The 18,344-nt window shown below is 36.8% G+C and overlaps 1 protein-coding gene across 1 annotated transcript in view; it reads left to right on the top strand.

Annotated features, from left to right (window-relative positions):
• Positions 1-18,344, top strand: part of LOC137498928 (uncharacterized) — a 44,534-nt gene that overhangs the window by 7,207 nt on the left and 18,983 nt on the right. Inside the window, exon 2 of the mRNA XM_068226775.1 lies at positions 15,254-15,333. Within this exon, the coding sequence (XP_068082876.1) occupies positions 15,254-15,333 (80 nt within the window). The remainder of the gene's footprint in view (positions 1-15,253; positions 15,334-18,344) is intronic.

Genomic DNA, 18,344 nt, shown 5'->3' with positions numbered 1-18,344 from the left:
TATCATATGAGCGGCCGGACAACATTTCACTAAATTAACACAACTGACCCCTTAGATTATTCAAGTTATCTCTTTTAAAATCATCTTCTCAGTTGTTGATTTAATTGCTCCTTATCGACATCTGCTTGTATCAGAAATATCCTTCACTCAATTTTCTGTACACCACGGGGTTCTGATCTTGATTTTCCTATTTCCAACCGTAAGATCCACCATAAATTTGCGAGTTGTATTGGCTTTCGTATACGATGAACATCTAAAACTAGCCATATACCGGCGATTCACATTACTTCTGTGCTATTTGCTTAAATCTGTTTAAAATAACTTATTACTTTCAATGATTCCTTAACATACGACCACCACATCATTCAAAGGTCATAATATGTATAATATTGTTTGTGTTGCATCATCTTGTCAATGATAGAAACTTTAGTGATAACATGAACAAGTTATGGCAAAAAATAGATTTACAAGTATTACAGCTTATGACCTTCAAAACATCAATTTTTCAAAATATTTTTTATTTTATGCTCCTAGCCTTTAGGGACATTTTGGTGAAAAAAATGTTATAATGCGCCATATTTTTTGAGTTATGATTTAAAAGGCAAAGCCCTGCACCCGATTTTCATCCTGACAGTGTGGAGTGCCACACTGCTATGCCCTTGCGTGCTCTTCCATTTCGTTTAATTTAATACACATAAGAATACCTTACCACCTGCAGTAATGGAGGCAATCAAACCTGTATTTAAAAGGTTAGTTGCAACTGAACTGCTGTCAAGATGTGACAAATGATGCAACTATCACATTCAATGATGGCATGAAGAGTAGGCTGCTTGTTATGAAAGCATTAGGGGTAGAACATGGAACATTTTGTGAACTTGCTCTATGTGAAGAAGATGAAACAAGAGTAGCGACAGCAGAGGAAAGAAATGTCAAGCGACAAAATAGGCAAGGAAAAGCAAGGTTGGAAGAAACCGCACAGAAATCAGAAGTAGAAGGCACAACAGCGCAATTTATGCTGCAGGGGCATTTTAACATCAGTAGCCAGGTTAATGGTATGTAAGATTTTTAACCCCTTTTTTCTCAGAGTTGTGTTTTTGAGGACCTTTTTAATGATACCTCAAAAAGTAATTGACGTACAGTAATGAAATTTTGTGTGAATATTTATGCTTACTATATCTACAAAATGATGTAAATTCATGTCTCTCTCTCTAAGATAATTTCTTTTAAAAGAGTAAAATTCAGGAAAAATATTGTAAAATTTTGACATTTTCTTTTCAATACAAAAGTGAAAATATTATTTGATAAGATATGTTGCTGAAAGTACTTGCTTTTCTAGAGGGATATGTTTGCAATGAAATAAAATAAACATAACCTTAAAATGTTGAAAATTACAAGAGTTATCACTAAAACGCTGCAGCCTTGTTTAACAACCACCATTTTGAATTTTGAAAAAATTTCATATTATTTCTTAACATGATGGTAATGCTGTTTTTCATATAAAATAACACCAGTGTCTCATGTGCACAAAATTTCATTGCTGTAACTCTGTACCATACACCTTAATATAATGAAAAACTTCTGTACTTATCTAGACTGTCGATGCTAAGTCTATTGCCACCAAACACTATGTCAGGACTGTGGTCATGGAAAGGCAAATGGAAAGTTTTGGGCATAGCACAATGCTTTCGGAGAGGAGAGGGGAAGCATGGAAGTATTGAGCGATGTGGATCCCATGTATTGGATGTTAAAATCTAGTATACTGTACCATGGAGAAGGGAGGGGAAATAGGGCGGAGCGAGTGGACCGCTGTGGAACCTTCTTTCAAAACTGGAGAGGGGAGATAAGGTTATTAACCTACTTCGTGTTATACTGTACTTTTATGTACCAATATGGATAAATGCAAGTTAATGATTTAAGGTAAATAAAGTAAGGAATTGATATAGAGAATATTTGTTAGATGTTATTTTAAGATAAAAGCTAGTTTAATGAGTAAGTGTTGTCCGGTTGTTATGTGAGTAGAGCGAAGAGGGGGGGGGGGAGGGATTTTTTAAGTGTGTATGGTCATTTAGGTTGAGTACATTAGCATTTATTGCGATGTGAATTTCAATTGCTTCATTTATATTCAAAGATTTACTTTTATTTTCAATGTGTAAAACTTTTAGATCTGTGTTATGTCTATGAAATAGTGTGAACAGTCGTAATGTGCTCCTGAATGGTGAATGCCGATTATGTCTTGATCGCGTTTGTGTTCTTTGTATCTCATGTGAAAATTATGTTTTATTTGACCTATATATGTGGTATTGTTGTTAGGTTCTTGGCACTTGCATTCATGATCTCCTGACTTTGAGTAAGGGTCTTTTTGATTTAGGTTGGACTTGCTGATGTGTGTCTGTAGTGTATTGTTCATTTTAAATGCTACTTTTAAACCTTGTTTCATGAAAATATTAGCTACTTTGTATGTGTTCTTGTTAACGTAGTTGAGAACCATGTATTTTTCTTTGTCATGTGTGGTTGTTTCCTGGGGATTTCTTTAAATATTCAATGGTTTATCTACTCTGCCTGGAAGGTGGTTGTTTTCTTTTGCAATTTGTTTAATGATTTGTATCTCTTCATTGAAATCTGTTGTGCTCATTTGTATGGAAATAGCTCTGTGTATCATTGTATTGAGTCGTGCTATTTTGTGTGTGTATGGGTGGTTCGACTCGTCAGTAGTGTGCAACATCCGAGTGGGCTTTCTGTATATGTTGTAAGATAGGTTGTCATTATTCCTGCTGATTGGTATATATAAATAGCTTATTTTCTTGTTAGTTTCTGGCTCCATTGTGAACCTGATGAACTTGTGTAAAGAATTTAGTGTGTTTAATAACTAGTGTGCATTATTTATGACGTTATTATACATGCATTTGACATCATCTACGTATCTGCTCCTGTGTAAGATTTCTTTTGAATGCTGGCCCATTAAGAAGATATTTTCAAAGTTATTCCGAAAAGTGTATGCTAATATACCTGATAATGGTGAGCCCATGGCTAACCCTTGTTTGGTAATAGATTTTGTCATTGAATACAAAGCAATTTAAGTGTAGTGTTGTTCTAAGGAGGCTAATAATTTCTTTGCTTTCTTGTAGAAAAATGGTCTCTTTGAGAACATTTTCAATTATTTTAATGGATTCATGTATTGGTATACTGGTGTACATGTTAGTGATGTCAGAGGATATCATACATGTGCTCTCTGTTATTTTAAGTTTATTTAGTTCTTTAAATAGTTCTAGGCTATTTTTAATCTAACTGTCTTCTTTAAGTGAAATATTCTCTTTCAGAGTTTGGTTGAGTTGTTAGTTTAAATTGAAACTTGGCACATCTTCAAAAATTTACTATTGGTCTAATGGGACATGATTGTGTATATATTGGGGAGGGTTCTCAGTGTGGGGAGTTCAGGATTTTTGATGGTAAGGCTTTCATTTTCTTGTTTTGTGAAAATAAAATCCGTTTCGAAACTTATCTGTAGGGTCACGTAGTTCTTGAATTCTGTTGTTGTTGATGAATTCTATTGTTTTTTCAATGTATTCATCTTTCTTCGTTATGACTGTTGTGTTACCTTTATCTGCTTTCATGACTACAAGGTTATCATTTTTAATTTTGTTCTTAACTGTCTTTAATGCCGAGCATTGAGTCGCACAACTCGGTTATTTGGTGGAATTTTCTTGTGCGATTATTTTTAGAGCTTCGTTGGTGGCTTTGTTTTTTATTATTTCCCTTTGTGGAGACAATATTTTTAGCAAGCAATTTCTACGTTGGTGACGAGCTGTTTTATGTTGATTTTGTTATGACATTCCTGGCAATTGAATTAGAGTCCTTTCTCTACCAGATTTATTTCATTCTTGTTAAGGTAGTGTCTGATCTGTTAATTAATCTACGGTGAAAATTAGAGAGTTTGTTGTGGTTATTGTTTTCTGGATATTTCTGTGTAATGTTTAGGTCATGTATTTTATTGTCAATGACCTTCTGTTTCCTGAGTGCTTCGTTTTTAATGTAATTGTGTAAAAAGTTAGAGTAGGATGTCCATTGTGTATGGTGGCAGAAGGTGCTTCGGTTTAAATGAATGTGTAGAATTTGTTCGTTATTTCCTGTTTCTTTATGTTCGTGAACTTAATTCAGTTTCTGATACATAATAATTGGGATTGAGGTATTGATATTTTAGCCGGATTTGTGGGTTTAGCTCTTATGGGTACGCACTTAGGAATGAGCTTTAACTCTAGACATTTCTTAATAAATGTAATTGATTTGTCAATGTTCATAACTTTGGCTTCGTAATTTGCCTGACTGGCTGAATAATTCGTTAAGGATAAATCCATACTTTTTAGTGTCGAGTTAGTTAAATGTAAAAAGATCATTTCAGTGTCTCAGACACACTGCAATTACAATATAAATTATAACACTCTAAACATACCTGTAAAAATGATAAAAATGATGACATGAATGAAATTAACTTAAAATAACAGAGAGCAGACGTATGATATCCTTTGACATCACTAACATGTGCACAGATGAATCCATGAAAAATTATCAATAATCTTTTTAAAGAACACATTTCTCTACAAGAAACCAAAGAAATTATTAGCCTTCTTAGAACAACGCAACAACAAAATTGCTTTTCATTCAACGACAGAATCTTATCGCCAAAAAGGAGGTTTAGCCATGGAGTCTTAAAATTGCAGTAGTCTTAAATGTATATTACCAATTTGCATGCAAACAAATGAAGGTGACTGCTGTCGCATGGATTACAGTTGGAAATGTACAGTGACCCAAATTATCAAAAAAGGTGAAAATATACAGAATGTTTACGAAAAATAATAATATTCATTCAGGAAAATTCTACAGCTGGGTCTCACGTAACTCATCTGCACCAGGCGAGTTGGCTGTGCATTTAAGGGCATGCAGCTGTGAGCTGGGAGATAGTGGATTTGTACTGCCCTGAAGATAGTTTTCTATGGTAATCCATTTTGACACCAGGAAAATGTATGGTGCTGTACCTCAAATAAGTCCATGGCCACTCCCTTCCCACTCCTTGGCCTTTTCTGTCCTATTGTACATAAAACAAATTGAAAAGGATTTACCGCTTGTGAGTATCCTTGGTAACGAATTTTACTTCCCTTGTTAGAAGATAATGTTGAGTATTCTAAATGTTTTAATTTTATCCTACTCCATATGGATGAAATCTGAAAAATCCAAGCTTCATATTAAAGCTTGAGGAGCGCGCCATTTGTGAGCACAATACTACACCATGAGCTCCAGAAAGAGACAGACGCAGCCTTAGCATAGAACAGACTCACACGGTAGTAGATGGGAACCACCAACATGCTTCAGTTCCAGTGATCAGTGCTAGATGGCATCGCCATGTTCGTCTCAAATATTATTACAATATTATAAGTCCAACTGTTCAATACAATACAATATGATCCACTATTTCGTATGGTCAAAATGTTTTATACATAATACATAAAAGTCAATGGTACATGTTTCACCCTCCTTACGGGCATCATCAGCCTATATCAATCTTAAAAATAATACATATGGAGTCATTCCATTCTTATAAATTATAGGTTAAAAAGTTGAAAAATGATTTCGTAAAACATTATACAATAACATCTAAAACAACGTTAATGCACCAAAGTATGTTAAAAGAAAGTAAATTAACAGTTTTGAAGATTAAAACGTGGTTGAACATGAAATGTTGAGAGTTTAAAAACTAAAATGGATCCTTTTTGTTATAATATCATTAAGACTGTGATGGCCTTGAGTGTAAACACAATAATCAAAGGGGGATGTTTCATCAATTCCCAAAGTTTGAATCCAAGATGGTAAAATCACTGTCAGTTATTTAAAACGGAAGTATGAACATAATAAACATGTTAAAATGTATATGGTTGGTATATCTGAAAGTCGCAAAGAAAATGGAACTCTTGTAGAGGCGTTGCTAATAATGAAACGTATGTCAAAGCTAGCGAAGTTCAGTAATTATGGAAGTCGATTGGATCTAAAAGACAGTCAAGTTGATGTTATGATTCCCTTGAAATATAAGTTGGAAGAAATGATCAGGATATTCTGAAACAAAATGTAGAAGAAAGTTGGTGAATAATACCGTACTGTACAAGAGACATCCTGTACGTCAAAAATGCCTAAGGCGGTACTTACTCGTACGGTGCGTATTAAGTACGTCAGGTTGTTTCAGCAACGCTAGCTTGACTGGGCTTTCGACTTCTAGTATTATAACGGTGTGGCTGAGGCAGTGAAGGACATGGAGGGAGGGTAATGGTGGGTGGATCCTTGCGCGCATGTGTTGTTATTGGAGGGCTGTTAGGAGCAAGATGGGCGGGCCTATCATTTGACGAGGTGGTGGAAGCTTTAGAACAAGAAGTTCTAAAAGTTTGCGGGATTGTATTATGTTTTGAATTCACCATGCCTAATAACTTTGGAGTTAGCTCATATAAAGGATTTTTTGTTTCCGTGGTATCGTTAAGATTATGGTCTTTGTTATAGGCTTGGTCTAAAAAGATGTAAAGATTTTCTAATTCATTCATAAGTTTTCCTTTGCCTATGCATTTTAGAATAGTGAGATCTTTATCAATTGATGTAAACTGATGTCCTGTTTCACTCATGTGAGCTCATCGCTGAATATTTGTTGTGTTTTGAGGCATTGTAATGCTCCATATATCTCGTATAAAAGCTGCGCCCAGTCTGTCCAACATAACTAAATCCACACTGAGCACAAGTAAGTCTATAAATACCAGATCTCAAAAAACGGCTGTTTTTATAATTGACTTTATTATGATTAAAAAATATACTTTGATTTGTATTTAATGTTCTGAAAGCAATACTAGTGTCGTATTTCTTCAGTGTGTTGGCAATCTGGTGGATGGCTGGGTTATTGTATGTAAACGTAGCGAAACTAGTTTTTTTTAGGTTTATCCGGAATGAGATTCGTAGATAGTTTATGTTTAACTTTATTGATTAACTGATTAATCATTTCAACCTTGAACCCATTAAGCTTAGCCAAGTTCCTTATATAGTTTAATTCTATTTTTAAGTTGTTAGGGGAGAGTGGGATTTTTAAGGCTCTGTGTATTAAATTATAGAATGACGCTTGTTTTTGAGATTTAGGATGTAAAGAGGAATTATTTATGGTTATAGGAGATTGTGTGGGTTTTCTGTAGATTTGAAAATCGAAAGTATTATTGGTGCGCGTGATCGTTATATCTAAAAAATCGCCATGTTCTTTGAGAAATTTTGTATTTGCCGCAGGAATGTTTACTTGCCTACAAGTGCCCCACTAATATCATAGGAAACTGTAATGGAGTTCAAGTACGGGAAGGATAGAATGACAGTCATTTAATTGACACACATTTCTAGTTCTCATTTGCTTACCATAGTCCAAAATATAAATGTTCGTCATAATTATAATGATTGAAGTGTTGGACATATTACTAGCAATTCAGTCCATTTGATCTCCTGAATCTATCTCCTGTATCTAGCTACAATCCAACAAGTCAAGCCTCACTGGAATAACCTTTCTTAAAATCAAACTGCCTTCTATCAAACCAATTGGTAGTTTCACAAAGAAGTGTAATTTAAGCAGAAAGAATGTTTTCACAGAGTTTACCTGCAACATATGTTAAGCGGACTGGCCTGTAATTATCGGTTTAAGTGTATCACCTTTCTCTTTGTACACAGGTGGTACTATAGGAACTGTCCATTCATTTGGTATAGCTTTTTGTGGAAACAGTAACCGAATACATACTTCAGTTCTGGTGCTATATCCTAACACTAAGTCTATAGTAAACCCTCAAAAATCTTATCAGTTCTCACTGCATTTCCAGTTTTCAAATCTTGTAATTGAAGTAAATGTCTTTGTTATCATAGGTATAATTTAATACTTCATTAGTGTTCATCACCTCGTCAACCTCGACATCATCCTTGCGAGCAACAATCTGACTGACTGCCTTCTGTAAATAGTCACATATATACTCCTTGTTTGTTAATGATTCCTGGAATGTCCTTCTTGGAACCTTTTTCCGCTCAAAATACACATGTACCCTTCCATTTTTACTAAAATTCATATGACGGCCATAATTTAATCCTTAGCGGACTTCTTTACTAGATTCAATTTTCTAAACAAGTTCCTTGAATGTCATTACATCTGCAACAGTTGTTAACTCTATTTATTTCCAACCTGCACCTCCTTGTTAATATCCTTATTTTCCTGTTATAATGTAGGAGGTTTTTATCATTCCTTACCACATTCCACGGCACTTACCTGTTTTCAGAACCTGAAAAATTTCTTTAAACTCATGGGCTCTGTATATATTTATGATTTTTCATTGATCATTACAAATTTTTAGAACACACCCTTGCCTCTGTCATCAAATATACTATATTATCTAATGGTCCAACTTTTACAACTTCACCTTGTATCACATTTATTTTAATTACAGCGAACACAGCTTCATGATCACATATGCCATCTGTCACTTCAGTTGCTCGATAGAGCTCATATGGTTTTGTCTGCACAAAGTCTATTATTTTCTCTTCTAGGTGGTGCCATCAATTTCTGATTCATCTTCCCGTCCTATATCAATGTATTCACCGTTTGTTGGTCATGCTTTCTGTCATTTGCATTGCCTTGCCAGTTAACATTCAGTAAATTGAGATAATGTTCCTTTCTGTGTCATTGTCCACATAGCTGATATCTTATCAAATAAATCAGCATCATTCCACCGCTGTGCAAGTCCATACACTCCAGACTGTCATGTTGCCTCTTTCCCTTAAAGTGGACCTTACATCTACAAATTTATGTTTCAAATCCTAAATTTTTTCATAGTTTAGAAGGTTTTCTTTCACCAGATTGAATACTCCTGCAACACCTCCCTTTTCTTTTTTGTTTGTTTGTAAATTTATATAAGTATAATGAATGCCATGAAAACATAAACGACCCAAATAGACCTTGATTGTGCTGAAAATCAGACCCAATCAAAACTGATAGAGAACGGTCAGGAGCTGGATTCGTGCCTCCCTAAATCAATATCATCAAGGCAGGAGACTATCATGTAAAATATCATAACAGAGAACACAAGGAAATGCAAAGGATTATTAGAATTAAACAGGCGGCAATACAAAACAAAGAAGGTGACCCTCATGAGTCAAAGGAAACTAAATTTAAAATGTTTTTATACACATTGCAAAACTCTTAGATCCTCTTCAACATTGGTACAGTCACATCTCGAAATGTTACCTTTTTTCTCCGCTCAGCACTAATCTCTATCATCAATAACATGTTTTGACTTGACTCTTTTTCTTCACACTTATGATATGTCAGACCCAAAATGTTGTATGAGTATTTCATTCTCTTCTTAAAACACCGATATCATATCAAGGTAACAAAAGCTTCCTCCCATGTGCAAGGATAGAAAGACCCCTCTTCTCTGTTCTTTTTACTTCGATCTCCACAGAACAAATAGGAACAGAAAAAGGTCATTGCTGACTTAAAAAAGAGGATGTGCGTCTAAACAAGAAATCATGCACCGAAAGCACAGAACATGAATATCTTAAGCTTCCATAATGAATGGGTTGCCATGGCTACCTCTAATTAAACAGATAAAATAAATAATGCGTACTATGCATAACTTGGTGAAAAATAAATCAATGGCAGAAGAAACCTGCAACGAGAACGGAGGCCCTAAAGGCAGGGAAAAGGATTGAACCACTGATACATCCCATTTCCAAGTTAAACTTGCACACATACAGAGAGCCATAACATTCAAATCATAACCAAAGGAGCATATCAGCAAGGAACATCCAAGCAGTCATCGGCCACTTAAGCCAGTAAATCAAATGCACTTTGCCTAGTCCAGAAAATAAACCGATGTGCAAGGTTTGTAATAAGAAGACGTTTTCTCCCAAACCAAACGTCTCATAGTTATGTGTCCTTGCTGCGAATACTTACTCATACCGCACAAATTAGGATCTCATGTGGACATGATTTTTGCACGGAAAAAGATCGCAATTACAATCGAGACTTCTAGACTCGAGCAATGCATTGTAGGCCCATAATACAAACAAAACAACGGTCTCAAACCATACAGATAATCAGCCATAACACGCGCACAACTCACACCGGGACGTTTAAACCCCTAACCCTCATCATTTCTGTGTCAGTGGAAAATACCAAAAACACACGCACTAAATAAATAAAGTTATAACTAAGCTCGAGCCATACAATGCCATTCAAAATCCGCGTCAAGACACATCTTTTAGATATCCACGGCAAACACGTCAAAACAAAGGAAAAGAATGAAAGGATACTGTTACATCAAATTACTTGAAGAGATAAATCTCTTAACACTCCTGAAATGGATGAGAGTCCCTTAGAATTATTTAAAATTGCTGTCCGCTCCATGGCTAAATGATTAGCGTGCTGGCCCTTGGTCACAGGGGTCCCGAGTTCGATTCACGGCAGAGTTGGGAATTTTAACCTTAATTGGTTAATTTCGCTGGCAAGGGGTCTGGGTGTATGTGTCGTCTTCATGATCATTTCACCATCACGACCCACAGGTCGCCTATGGGCATCAAATCGAAAGACCTGCATCTGGCAAGCCGAACTGGTCCTCGGGCACTCCCAGCACTGAAAGCCATACGCCATTTCATTTAAAATTGCTAAAACACTGTCTATATGAGACGAAACTCATTGCTATCCCCTTTCCTCCCTCTCAAGACATAACCTACAAGATCTTCCAAAAAAAGCTAAATCCTACTTAGGGCCTCTGATGACTGCTCGCATTGGGTCAACTTTAGTTTACATGTCTTTCAATTGAAAGAGAGGCAGCCATTATTGGTTGATACATAGGTGACCATAAATGTAAAATACTCAAGATTACGTTACAAGATATTCACGGGGACCACAGGTATGGTTCACTCCCCACAGTGCCGTTCCATAAGAAAATTTCCGCATCTATAATATAACTTCTCAGCCACGTTTCAACAACTGTTTCAGTATATAGGGAAATATTTATCTGTTAATTTCTTAATTCTCTTCCTTTTCTTATACGGTACTTGCACAGTTTAATGCTAACAGCTTTGCCAACATTACTTGTGTTCCATACTCGTCACTGCTCCTTAGTCCATCCTGTTTCCTTGAAGGTACAAACCAATTGCCCTTCTAAACACAACCCTTAGCTTTTATGTACCATTGTGGTTCCTGAGAAGGCCATCTGAATATAGATTCCTATATCCTACCCACTCACTAAGATCTGCAAATCACACTCCAATTTCCCACATAAATTTGGCCTGAGGCAGTACCTCACTGTCAAAGTGCTCCTTGTTTTCAAGAATGATGAGTGGAGCTCAAACCTGACCTTAAATCGCATTATAAACCCCTGACCTGGACTTGCTATGCTAGGGGAAAGCGAGGATCAAATAAGTGATGAGACAAGAACATGTAATATGATGAATAGAAAGACAGGACATTGTGTGAGGATGTTTACATTGTGCCCAATCTTCCACTGCTGTCCTTTCATTATTTTATTCATGTTTCTACATCTTCATTCAACATTTTGTTCTTTTCCATTTTTTATATTTTAATATTGGGTGATTAAATAATGAATTTTTTGTGCAAGTATAAAATTTATTTTGTCAGCTCTGTCTTGTTTATTTATGCATAGTGTTTAAAAAGTGTCCTGTATTCCTTGTCAAAACTAGAATAGTAATTCCTATAATGTTATATCAAGAAACCAATCACCCGTGGAGATGTGAGCCAATCTGTCGTATGTTAAAAACAGGATCTGCTCCATGTGGTTACCCCATATCCTAAACACATGATTTGATTAGCCCTACTGCTCAGTGAATTGCAAACTCTTGCAATCACTCCTGGCTGCGCTCAAATTTGATCACATGCTACTTTAATTCATATTGTCATTGATTGGGCATACATATCTCCCCGTGGCTAGAAATCCAAAGGACTTGAGTCAGGTAAATGGGTGAGCCATTCTACTGGATTTCTTAGACCGATCCTCAACTCATGAAACGTTTTGGTCAGATACTATCGCACGAAGCATAGAAATGTGGGTGGAACCCTGTTACGCATTAACCTTTTAAGTGCTGAGTTACCAGTTGACTGTTGGGTACCTCAGTGCTGAGTTTTTTCATTCGTATGTAAAAAAAATTGTAGAAGCCTCAATTTTTAACTTAGCAGCGGGGTGATTAGCTTAAAATGTTTATAAATGTTGGTTGTTGAAAAATCTAAATGCAAATGGAAAATCCTACACTTATGTTCAATATTGTTTTGAGAGAACAAAATTACACTTATGAGCCCATGCGTGTATTATATTTATACAAAGTAAAGAGCCCAAAATAATATTATTTCCTAAAATCTGTAGGCAACTAATACATGTAACTTCTTAGAAGTATATAAGTTGATATTTTAAAATACTTTCCAAACCTGGAATGTGGTGATAGTTAAATGTTTTCTACTGGTTGTTTGTGATGCCGATTTGTTCAACTATCTGCACCAACTCCACTGGCACAGAAGTTTCTAAAAATCAATGATCTTCGGGTTGTCATCAAACACTACTTGGCTCTCAGAGCCTGTCACAGTTACCTGAAACCCTGGTGAAGAAAAGTAATCCATCCGCCGTGAAATTAGCGATAAAATAGCTTTTGTACTCACCGTGTCTTTCTTCTTTAGTTTAGAAGGAGGCTCTGTTTCACTGCAAGAGCAACTAAATTGTTGTTCTGCCATGTTGATTTACATCACAGATGAACTCCACAGATGTCTACAAAAAGTTTTGTAAGTTACTTACCGAAGCTATAATCTATGGTTGGTTAGTTCTACATAATGCCCAACAGATGGCAGAACATGTCAGAGATCAAATTCACACTCGAATGTGAACCGGGGAATTTAAAAAAATTAAAATTCTCGTGCACCATCTATAGACGGGCGTAGCACTGGTAGACCGGCCGCGTCAGCCCATTTATAGGCGGGCGTAGCACTCATCAGGTTAATAACATCTGTTGTCTTTCAGCAAGGGTAAAGTTCTCTAATAGCACTAGTAGTTTATTGCACAGAAATTGGTGTTTCGTAGTATCTGTTTATCTATTTGATAATGGTAAAATGTATTGCCTAATTAGTCTTGTCACCCTGAGTTCCTTCCCACACATTGATACTGAATTGAACCTGATGCCCCATCTGCAGAATTACTTGGAGATTTGCAGTCTGTCGTTGAAGCCATTGGCAGAACTGTACTCTAGCATGGTGGTCTGGTTGTGTATGATGTTCTACACATCATAAATGACTGGGATAGAGTAACTGTTCAGGCAGTTCTGACCACGCCAGAGTGTGGCAGTAGCAGTTCTTTACATAGTTGTTTCAGGATCATGCTCTGCACGTCACAACACCCTTTCCTCATTCTCTGGCGTATGAACAAAGTGAGGCCTTCCGAATTTGTTCACCTTTCTGCAAATGATTATGTGTCTGAAGTCACCGGAATAACCAGCTAGAGTTTTTTGCACACGGAATGTAGAGTTGTGAATATTGCTTGATGTATATTCCATGGGTCTCTCAGTAGCTACCATTGTATAACCGATAGCAGAATACCATGTCTGTCGTCGTGTTGTCTGTTAATGTTGTTCACACTGCACTCGACTGACTGGCAGCGGCACTACCATCTGTGCACTACAAACACAACTAATCATAATTTAACCATGAACTTCAACAGGAAGACAATTTACACCATTGAATAGTTTGCTTAATTGTCAGATGTAAAATGACCCAAAAGTTGCCAGGTATTGATTTCCGGACATATAGAAGCTCGGAGCACAGTGGATTATAAATATGTCGTGTCCTAATGAGATAAATGGTACTGGGCCTAAATGTTAGCAACTGAGGATATTAGATATACAGGGAATAAAAGTACAGAGTTTATCAAAGTTCAATACTTGTGTGTATATTCAAAATTTCAGTAAGTATAAAATCCTTCCAGGGATATCGTATGAACTTGAAACAAATGAGAAATCATGCCAGGGTCGGCAACAATGCTGACTATATTCTATGTTCAAATTTAATGCTGCAATACAATTAAGAAATTCAAGCTATTGTGGACCACTCTCCCTTTCTACTAAGAGTGCTACATTGACTGGCATCCATCATAACTTAATGTAAAATAGCCCTCATAATGTATAACATTAATAGAGGTTAAGATGAACGAACTTTACAAGAGAATAATAATCCATTAGAACTTGGTGATTTCCAAGTAGATCCTTACAACTTAGTGAAAAATAAACACACAAAAATATTTCATTACTAGCAAAAAAGGCCTCATGTGCCAGCTAAGAGACAACTATTTGTGTTTGTAATCTGGCACAAACTGTATTGAAAGCAACTAGTTGAAATATTTATGAACTATGTTTACAGTAATTATTACATGTTATGTTGATATGCTATGAAGAACAATACATTCCCTAAACCACTAGCCATTATTTTTACACTTCTGGGTATGTGCAAAACCAAGGGTGCCTTACAAACTTACCTTCCTAAGCTCACGGGCTTATCCAAAGGCAAATTTCTTCCAAAAAACAATAACGTTTACAATCTGTATGGTTCATAAAGTTGATAGTTTGAGAAAGTAAGTTCACTGCCACATAAAGATCATGAGTAAGACCAGTCCAGACAAGAACACTAGCTTCATAATACTAACACTTACTCCCACACTCAGGATTCCTGAACTCCATTAGAAAAGAAATGTAAGAGAATTTGCATCTCAATTTCTCACATTAACTTGACGGAAACATGATGAAGCTCATGGAAGTGAGAATCAGCTCTCTCCAAAAATAAACCCCTGACAGTGCAGGACCTTCCAAGACAGCAGTGTAAGTTTTCCCCAGCAAATGTGTGGGGAGATAAGTTTATATATGGAAAGGAAGGGGCGACGAGAAGGTTGTAGAGAGTACATGTTATGTGGCGTGAGGATACAGCAAGACGGAGAGAGAGGGAGGTAAAGAGAAATGGGCAAAGATGTAAGTGGGAGGAGTGTAGCAAATCAGGAATACCAAGATTAGAGGGTTTGAGGAATATTTGCAGGTAAGATGCTGCATATAACCTCACAAAAATTATTATATGAGTATGGGACACTTTTTAAACACCCTGTATGTTTTATTCTTGTTACCTCTTTACTTTTATTAATTTACTTTGTATGTTTCTCACTTACAGCCTTCAGCAGACGTAAAGGATGAACTAATAGAGGAACAAATAGTTAATCAACTGGTCCCGTGTCTCAAAGAAGAGAACAAGTAAGTTCAGTTTCTGTCATACACTGACCCTACACAGTATAGAAGTTCTTGTTTTTCTATTCTCCAGCTCCCTTTGGTGACCCAGGGGTAGTGCCATGCTCAGAATCTCACCATCATGAATTCAAATCTGGATTGTTGAAGGTAGAACTCTCCATGTTGTATGATGATATATTGATTACAGCTCACAGAGATTAGCTTTACGCTGCTGTCTAGTGGATCTACAGTGAAATAGAATGTGAAATTGACTAGCAGCCTGCAAGATGCACGGCAGTCTACGGGTAGCGCATCTGCCTCTGCCCTGGAGGCTGTATTTTTATTTTCGTGTCTGATGAGGGATTTTTGATCCAAGAGCTAGTTCAAGTTCCATTCAGCCTACCGATTTAACAATCTGTCGGTGAGGTGGCGGACCCAGTCTGGAAAACAAAGAATGATGACTGTGAAGCTTCACCACACTGACCAGGTGGTTGTAATGTGGAATTTTTGGGCTGAGCAGCCATCGCTCTGTAGGTCAAGGTACACCCTTCAGTGTTGTAGTAATAGGGAGTTTGATTTTTTGTAAGTGGGAATTCAGTTCATAATAGGAACAATTTTAAGAATATAACTCCTCCTCCTTTTTTAAATCATCCTTCTCCAAGCTGCTGTTATAGTATTCAGTTGTCAACAATTTCATTTGTAATATTCAAGGGTTTGTTCCCTGCATTTGGGCTGTTGATAACTGAATACAGTTAGCCCATATGTACCCACCCGCCCTTCGCTCTGACATTGCTAGGAATCCGGCAAATTTTTAGTATGCAACGTCGGTGTTGCAAGCTTTCGGTTAAAACAGTATAGTGGGTGATCAACTGCACGTATAATCACGGGACCTGTTTTATATTATTGAGAAATTCCATGCTATTGCTCATGACACAAAAAACAGAACAATACAGGAATATAACACACAAAAAATCCCTTCGAAATTGAAATTTTTCATTTACTTATCTCACCTCGGAAGTTCTTTAGTGTGTGGTATGGCCTTAATTATACGACACAAGCCTAACATTTGCCTCATTTTGAAGTAAGGAAATAATAGTAAACCAATATGATATGAGCCTAACATTTTCCTGCTTTGGAAATAAGGAACTAATGGGAAACCAATCGAGAGGCAGCGAATGATGAGATTCGAACTTATCTCCTAAATATGAACTTACAGCCGTATGTCTCACTCAGTGTATTATTAAGATTCAGTCTGAGGATCAGTGGTAAAGTGTTCACATCCACGTACCAAGATTGTAGGTTCAAGTCCGGCAGGCATAATCAGATCTTGAGGGGCGGGAGAAAGTTCATTCGGCATTCCATTTCGTACGATATTACTACCCAAAAGATCTTTCGTGATACATTTCGTGTTCATTCATGCACAGGATCACTTATAACTTCCTACTCACTATTACTGAGAATATCGCGCGAGCAAGCAACTTCCTTCACAGCCATCTTGTCAACAACAGAATACAGATTTCTCGATCGATATTTTAATCAATTCTCTTTGGCAAAGGAGCATACCAGAGCACTCTGATGACTCTTTGAGACACCAAGAGCAGATTTCAATTAGAAATGTTTCCGGAAAAAGCCAACAGACGTCACAAACATCTCCAATATGTGACCTTGCACCCCGGCGTATCAGGCCGCTTCTGGAGTGCTGGCCCAGCCGCTCGTGCATGTATCAGTCCGCTTACGGGTGCATAGGAGTTAATAGACTGACATTTAGTGTTGCTATCACCCAGGGGGTCTCTTCCCGCGTCGCGCTCACTTTTCCTCTCCCTGGCCGCCTTCTGCATGATGTCATGTGATATGAGACAGCGCTCGCCCTTCCTGCTGACACGTATTACCACTAGAGTCTAAAATGGTTATAACTACTGAACCATTCATGGAAATAATGTCCTGATAAGGTTATTCTAATCCTTATAAAATACTGGAGGAGGTCAAACAATTTACTTTGATGAGGAACTCGAGGATAATATCATAATAATTATTTAATTTTAAGGAGTTGTATTTTTTACCATGGACTGTTGCATAAAATCGCTTCTAGAGGGCAGCCGGTTGGAAATAGGTATGTGCCATTGCAGACTTTTTTTTAGAGGTTTCTATGCTCTACATTTCGTACGCTTACACTTGGGGTCTATCGTTGATGGTTTACGCAGCGTGAGCCAAGAAAGCAAGTGACTGCCCGACATTTTTCTCTCTTTCTATGTATTTACCGTATATTGGATCACGGATACATAATACTTTTATAGTGGTTCACTACGTGATCAGGGTTCGTGTTGTCAGTACTGATTAAAATGCAGTCAACATATTATGGAAAAGTGTGTGGCGCTATAAATTGTCGGCACGTAAAAGAACTCCCGTGGGACAAAATTCAGCACCTCAACTCTCAGAAAACCGTAAATGTTGTTAGTGAGACGTAACACAAATAACATTATTATTATTTTGTATATTATAAAGACAATAACGCCAACCACCATCATAGCCAGTTAGTTTGCTACTGTGATGGCATAACAATGCTTCCTCGTCAGCAATGCTTGGTTATTGAAACACTTTGTAATAAACTCTTGAATATCTCCATTATTACAGCTCGTACGGTAAAAAGGTGTCAGATATAAATTACTGAATAAAAATCATATTTTCTATAATTATTGTTATGTGCTAATAGCCGGACTGAGTAGCAACTCAAATGGTAGAGCGCTGGCCTTCTTAGCCCAACTTAGCAGGTTCGATCCTGTCTCAGTCCGGTGGTGAAGGTGCTCAAAGACATAGTTAGTGGGACGTTAAATCCAATAACATTAACATTATTGTGTGCTAATAACTTATATTTCTGAATATATTTTGAAGCTCGTGAGATAATACAGTACTCGTGATCCGATATATAGTAAATACGAAGAAAGAGAGAAAAATGTCATGCGAAAAGAGACCTGTTACTGGATATCGGATATTTCAAAAGGGGGCCTCACACATCCCAGTCATTTGTAGTTAAATAATAT

The sequence above is a fragment of the Anabrus simplex genome, chromosome 3, assembly GCF_040414725.1.
Source record: "Anabrus simplex isolate iqAnaSimp1 chromosome 3, ASM4041472v1, whole genome shotgun sequence".
NCBI classification, from domain to species: domain Eukaryota; kingdom Metazoa; phylum Arthropoda; class Insecta; order Orthoptera; family Tettigoniidae; genus Anabrus; species Anabrus simplex.
The sequence above is the reverse complement of the archived record's forward strand: the minus strand, read 5'-3'. Positions and strand labels throughout refer to the sequence as shown.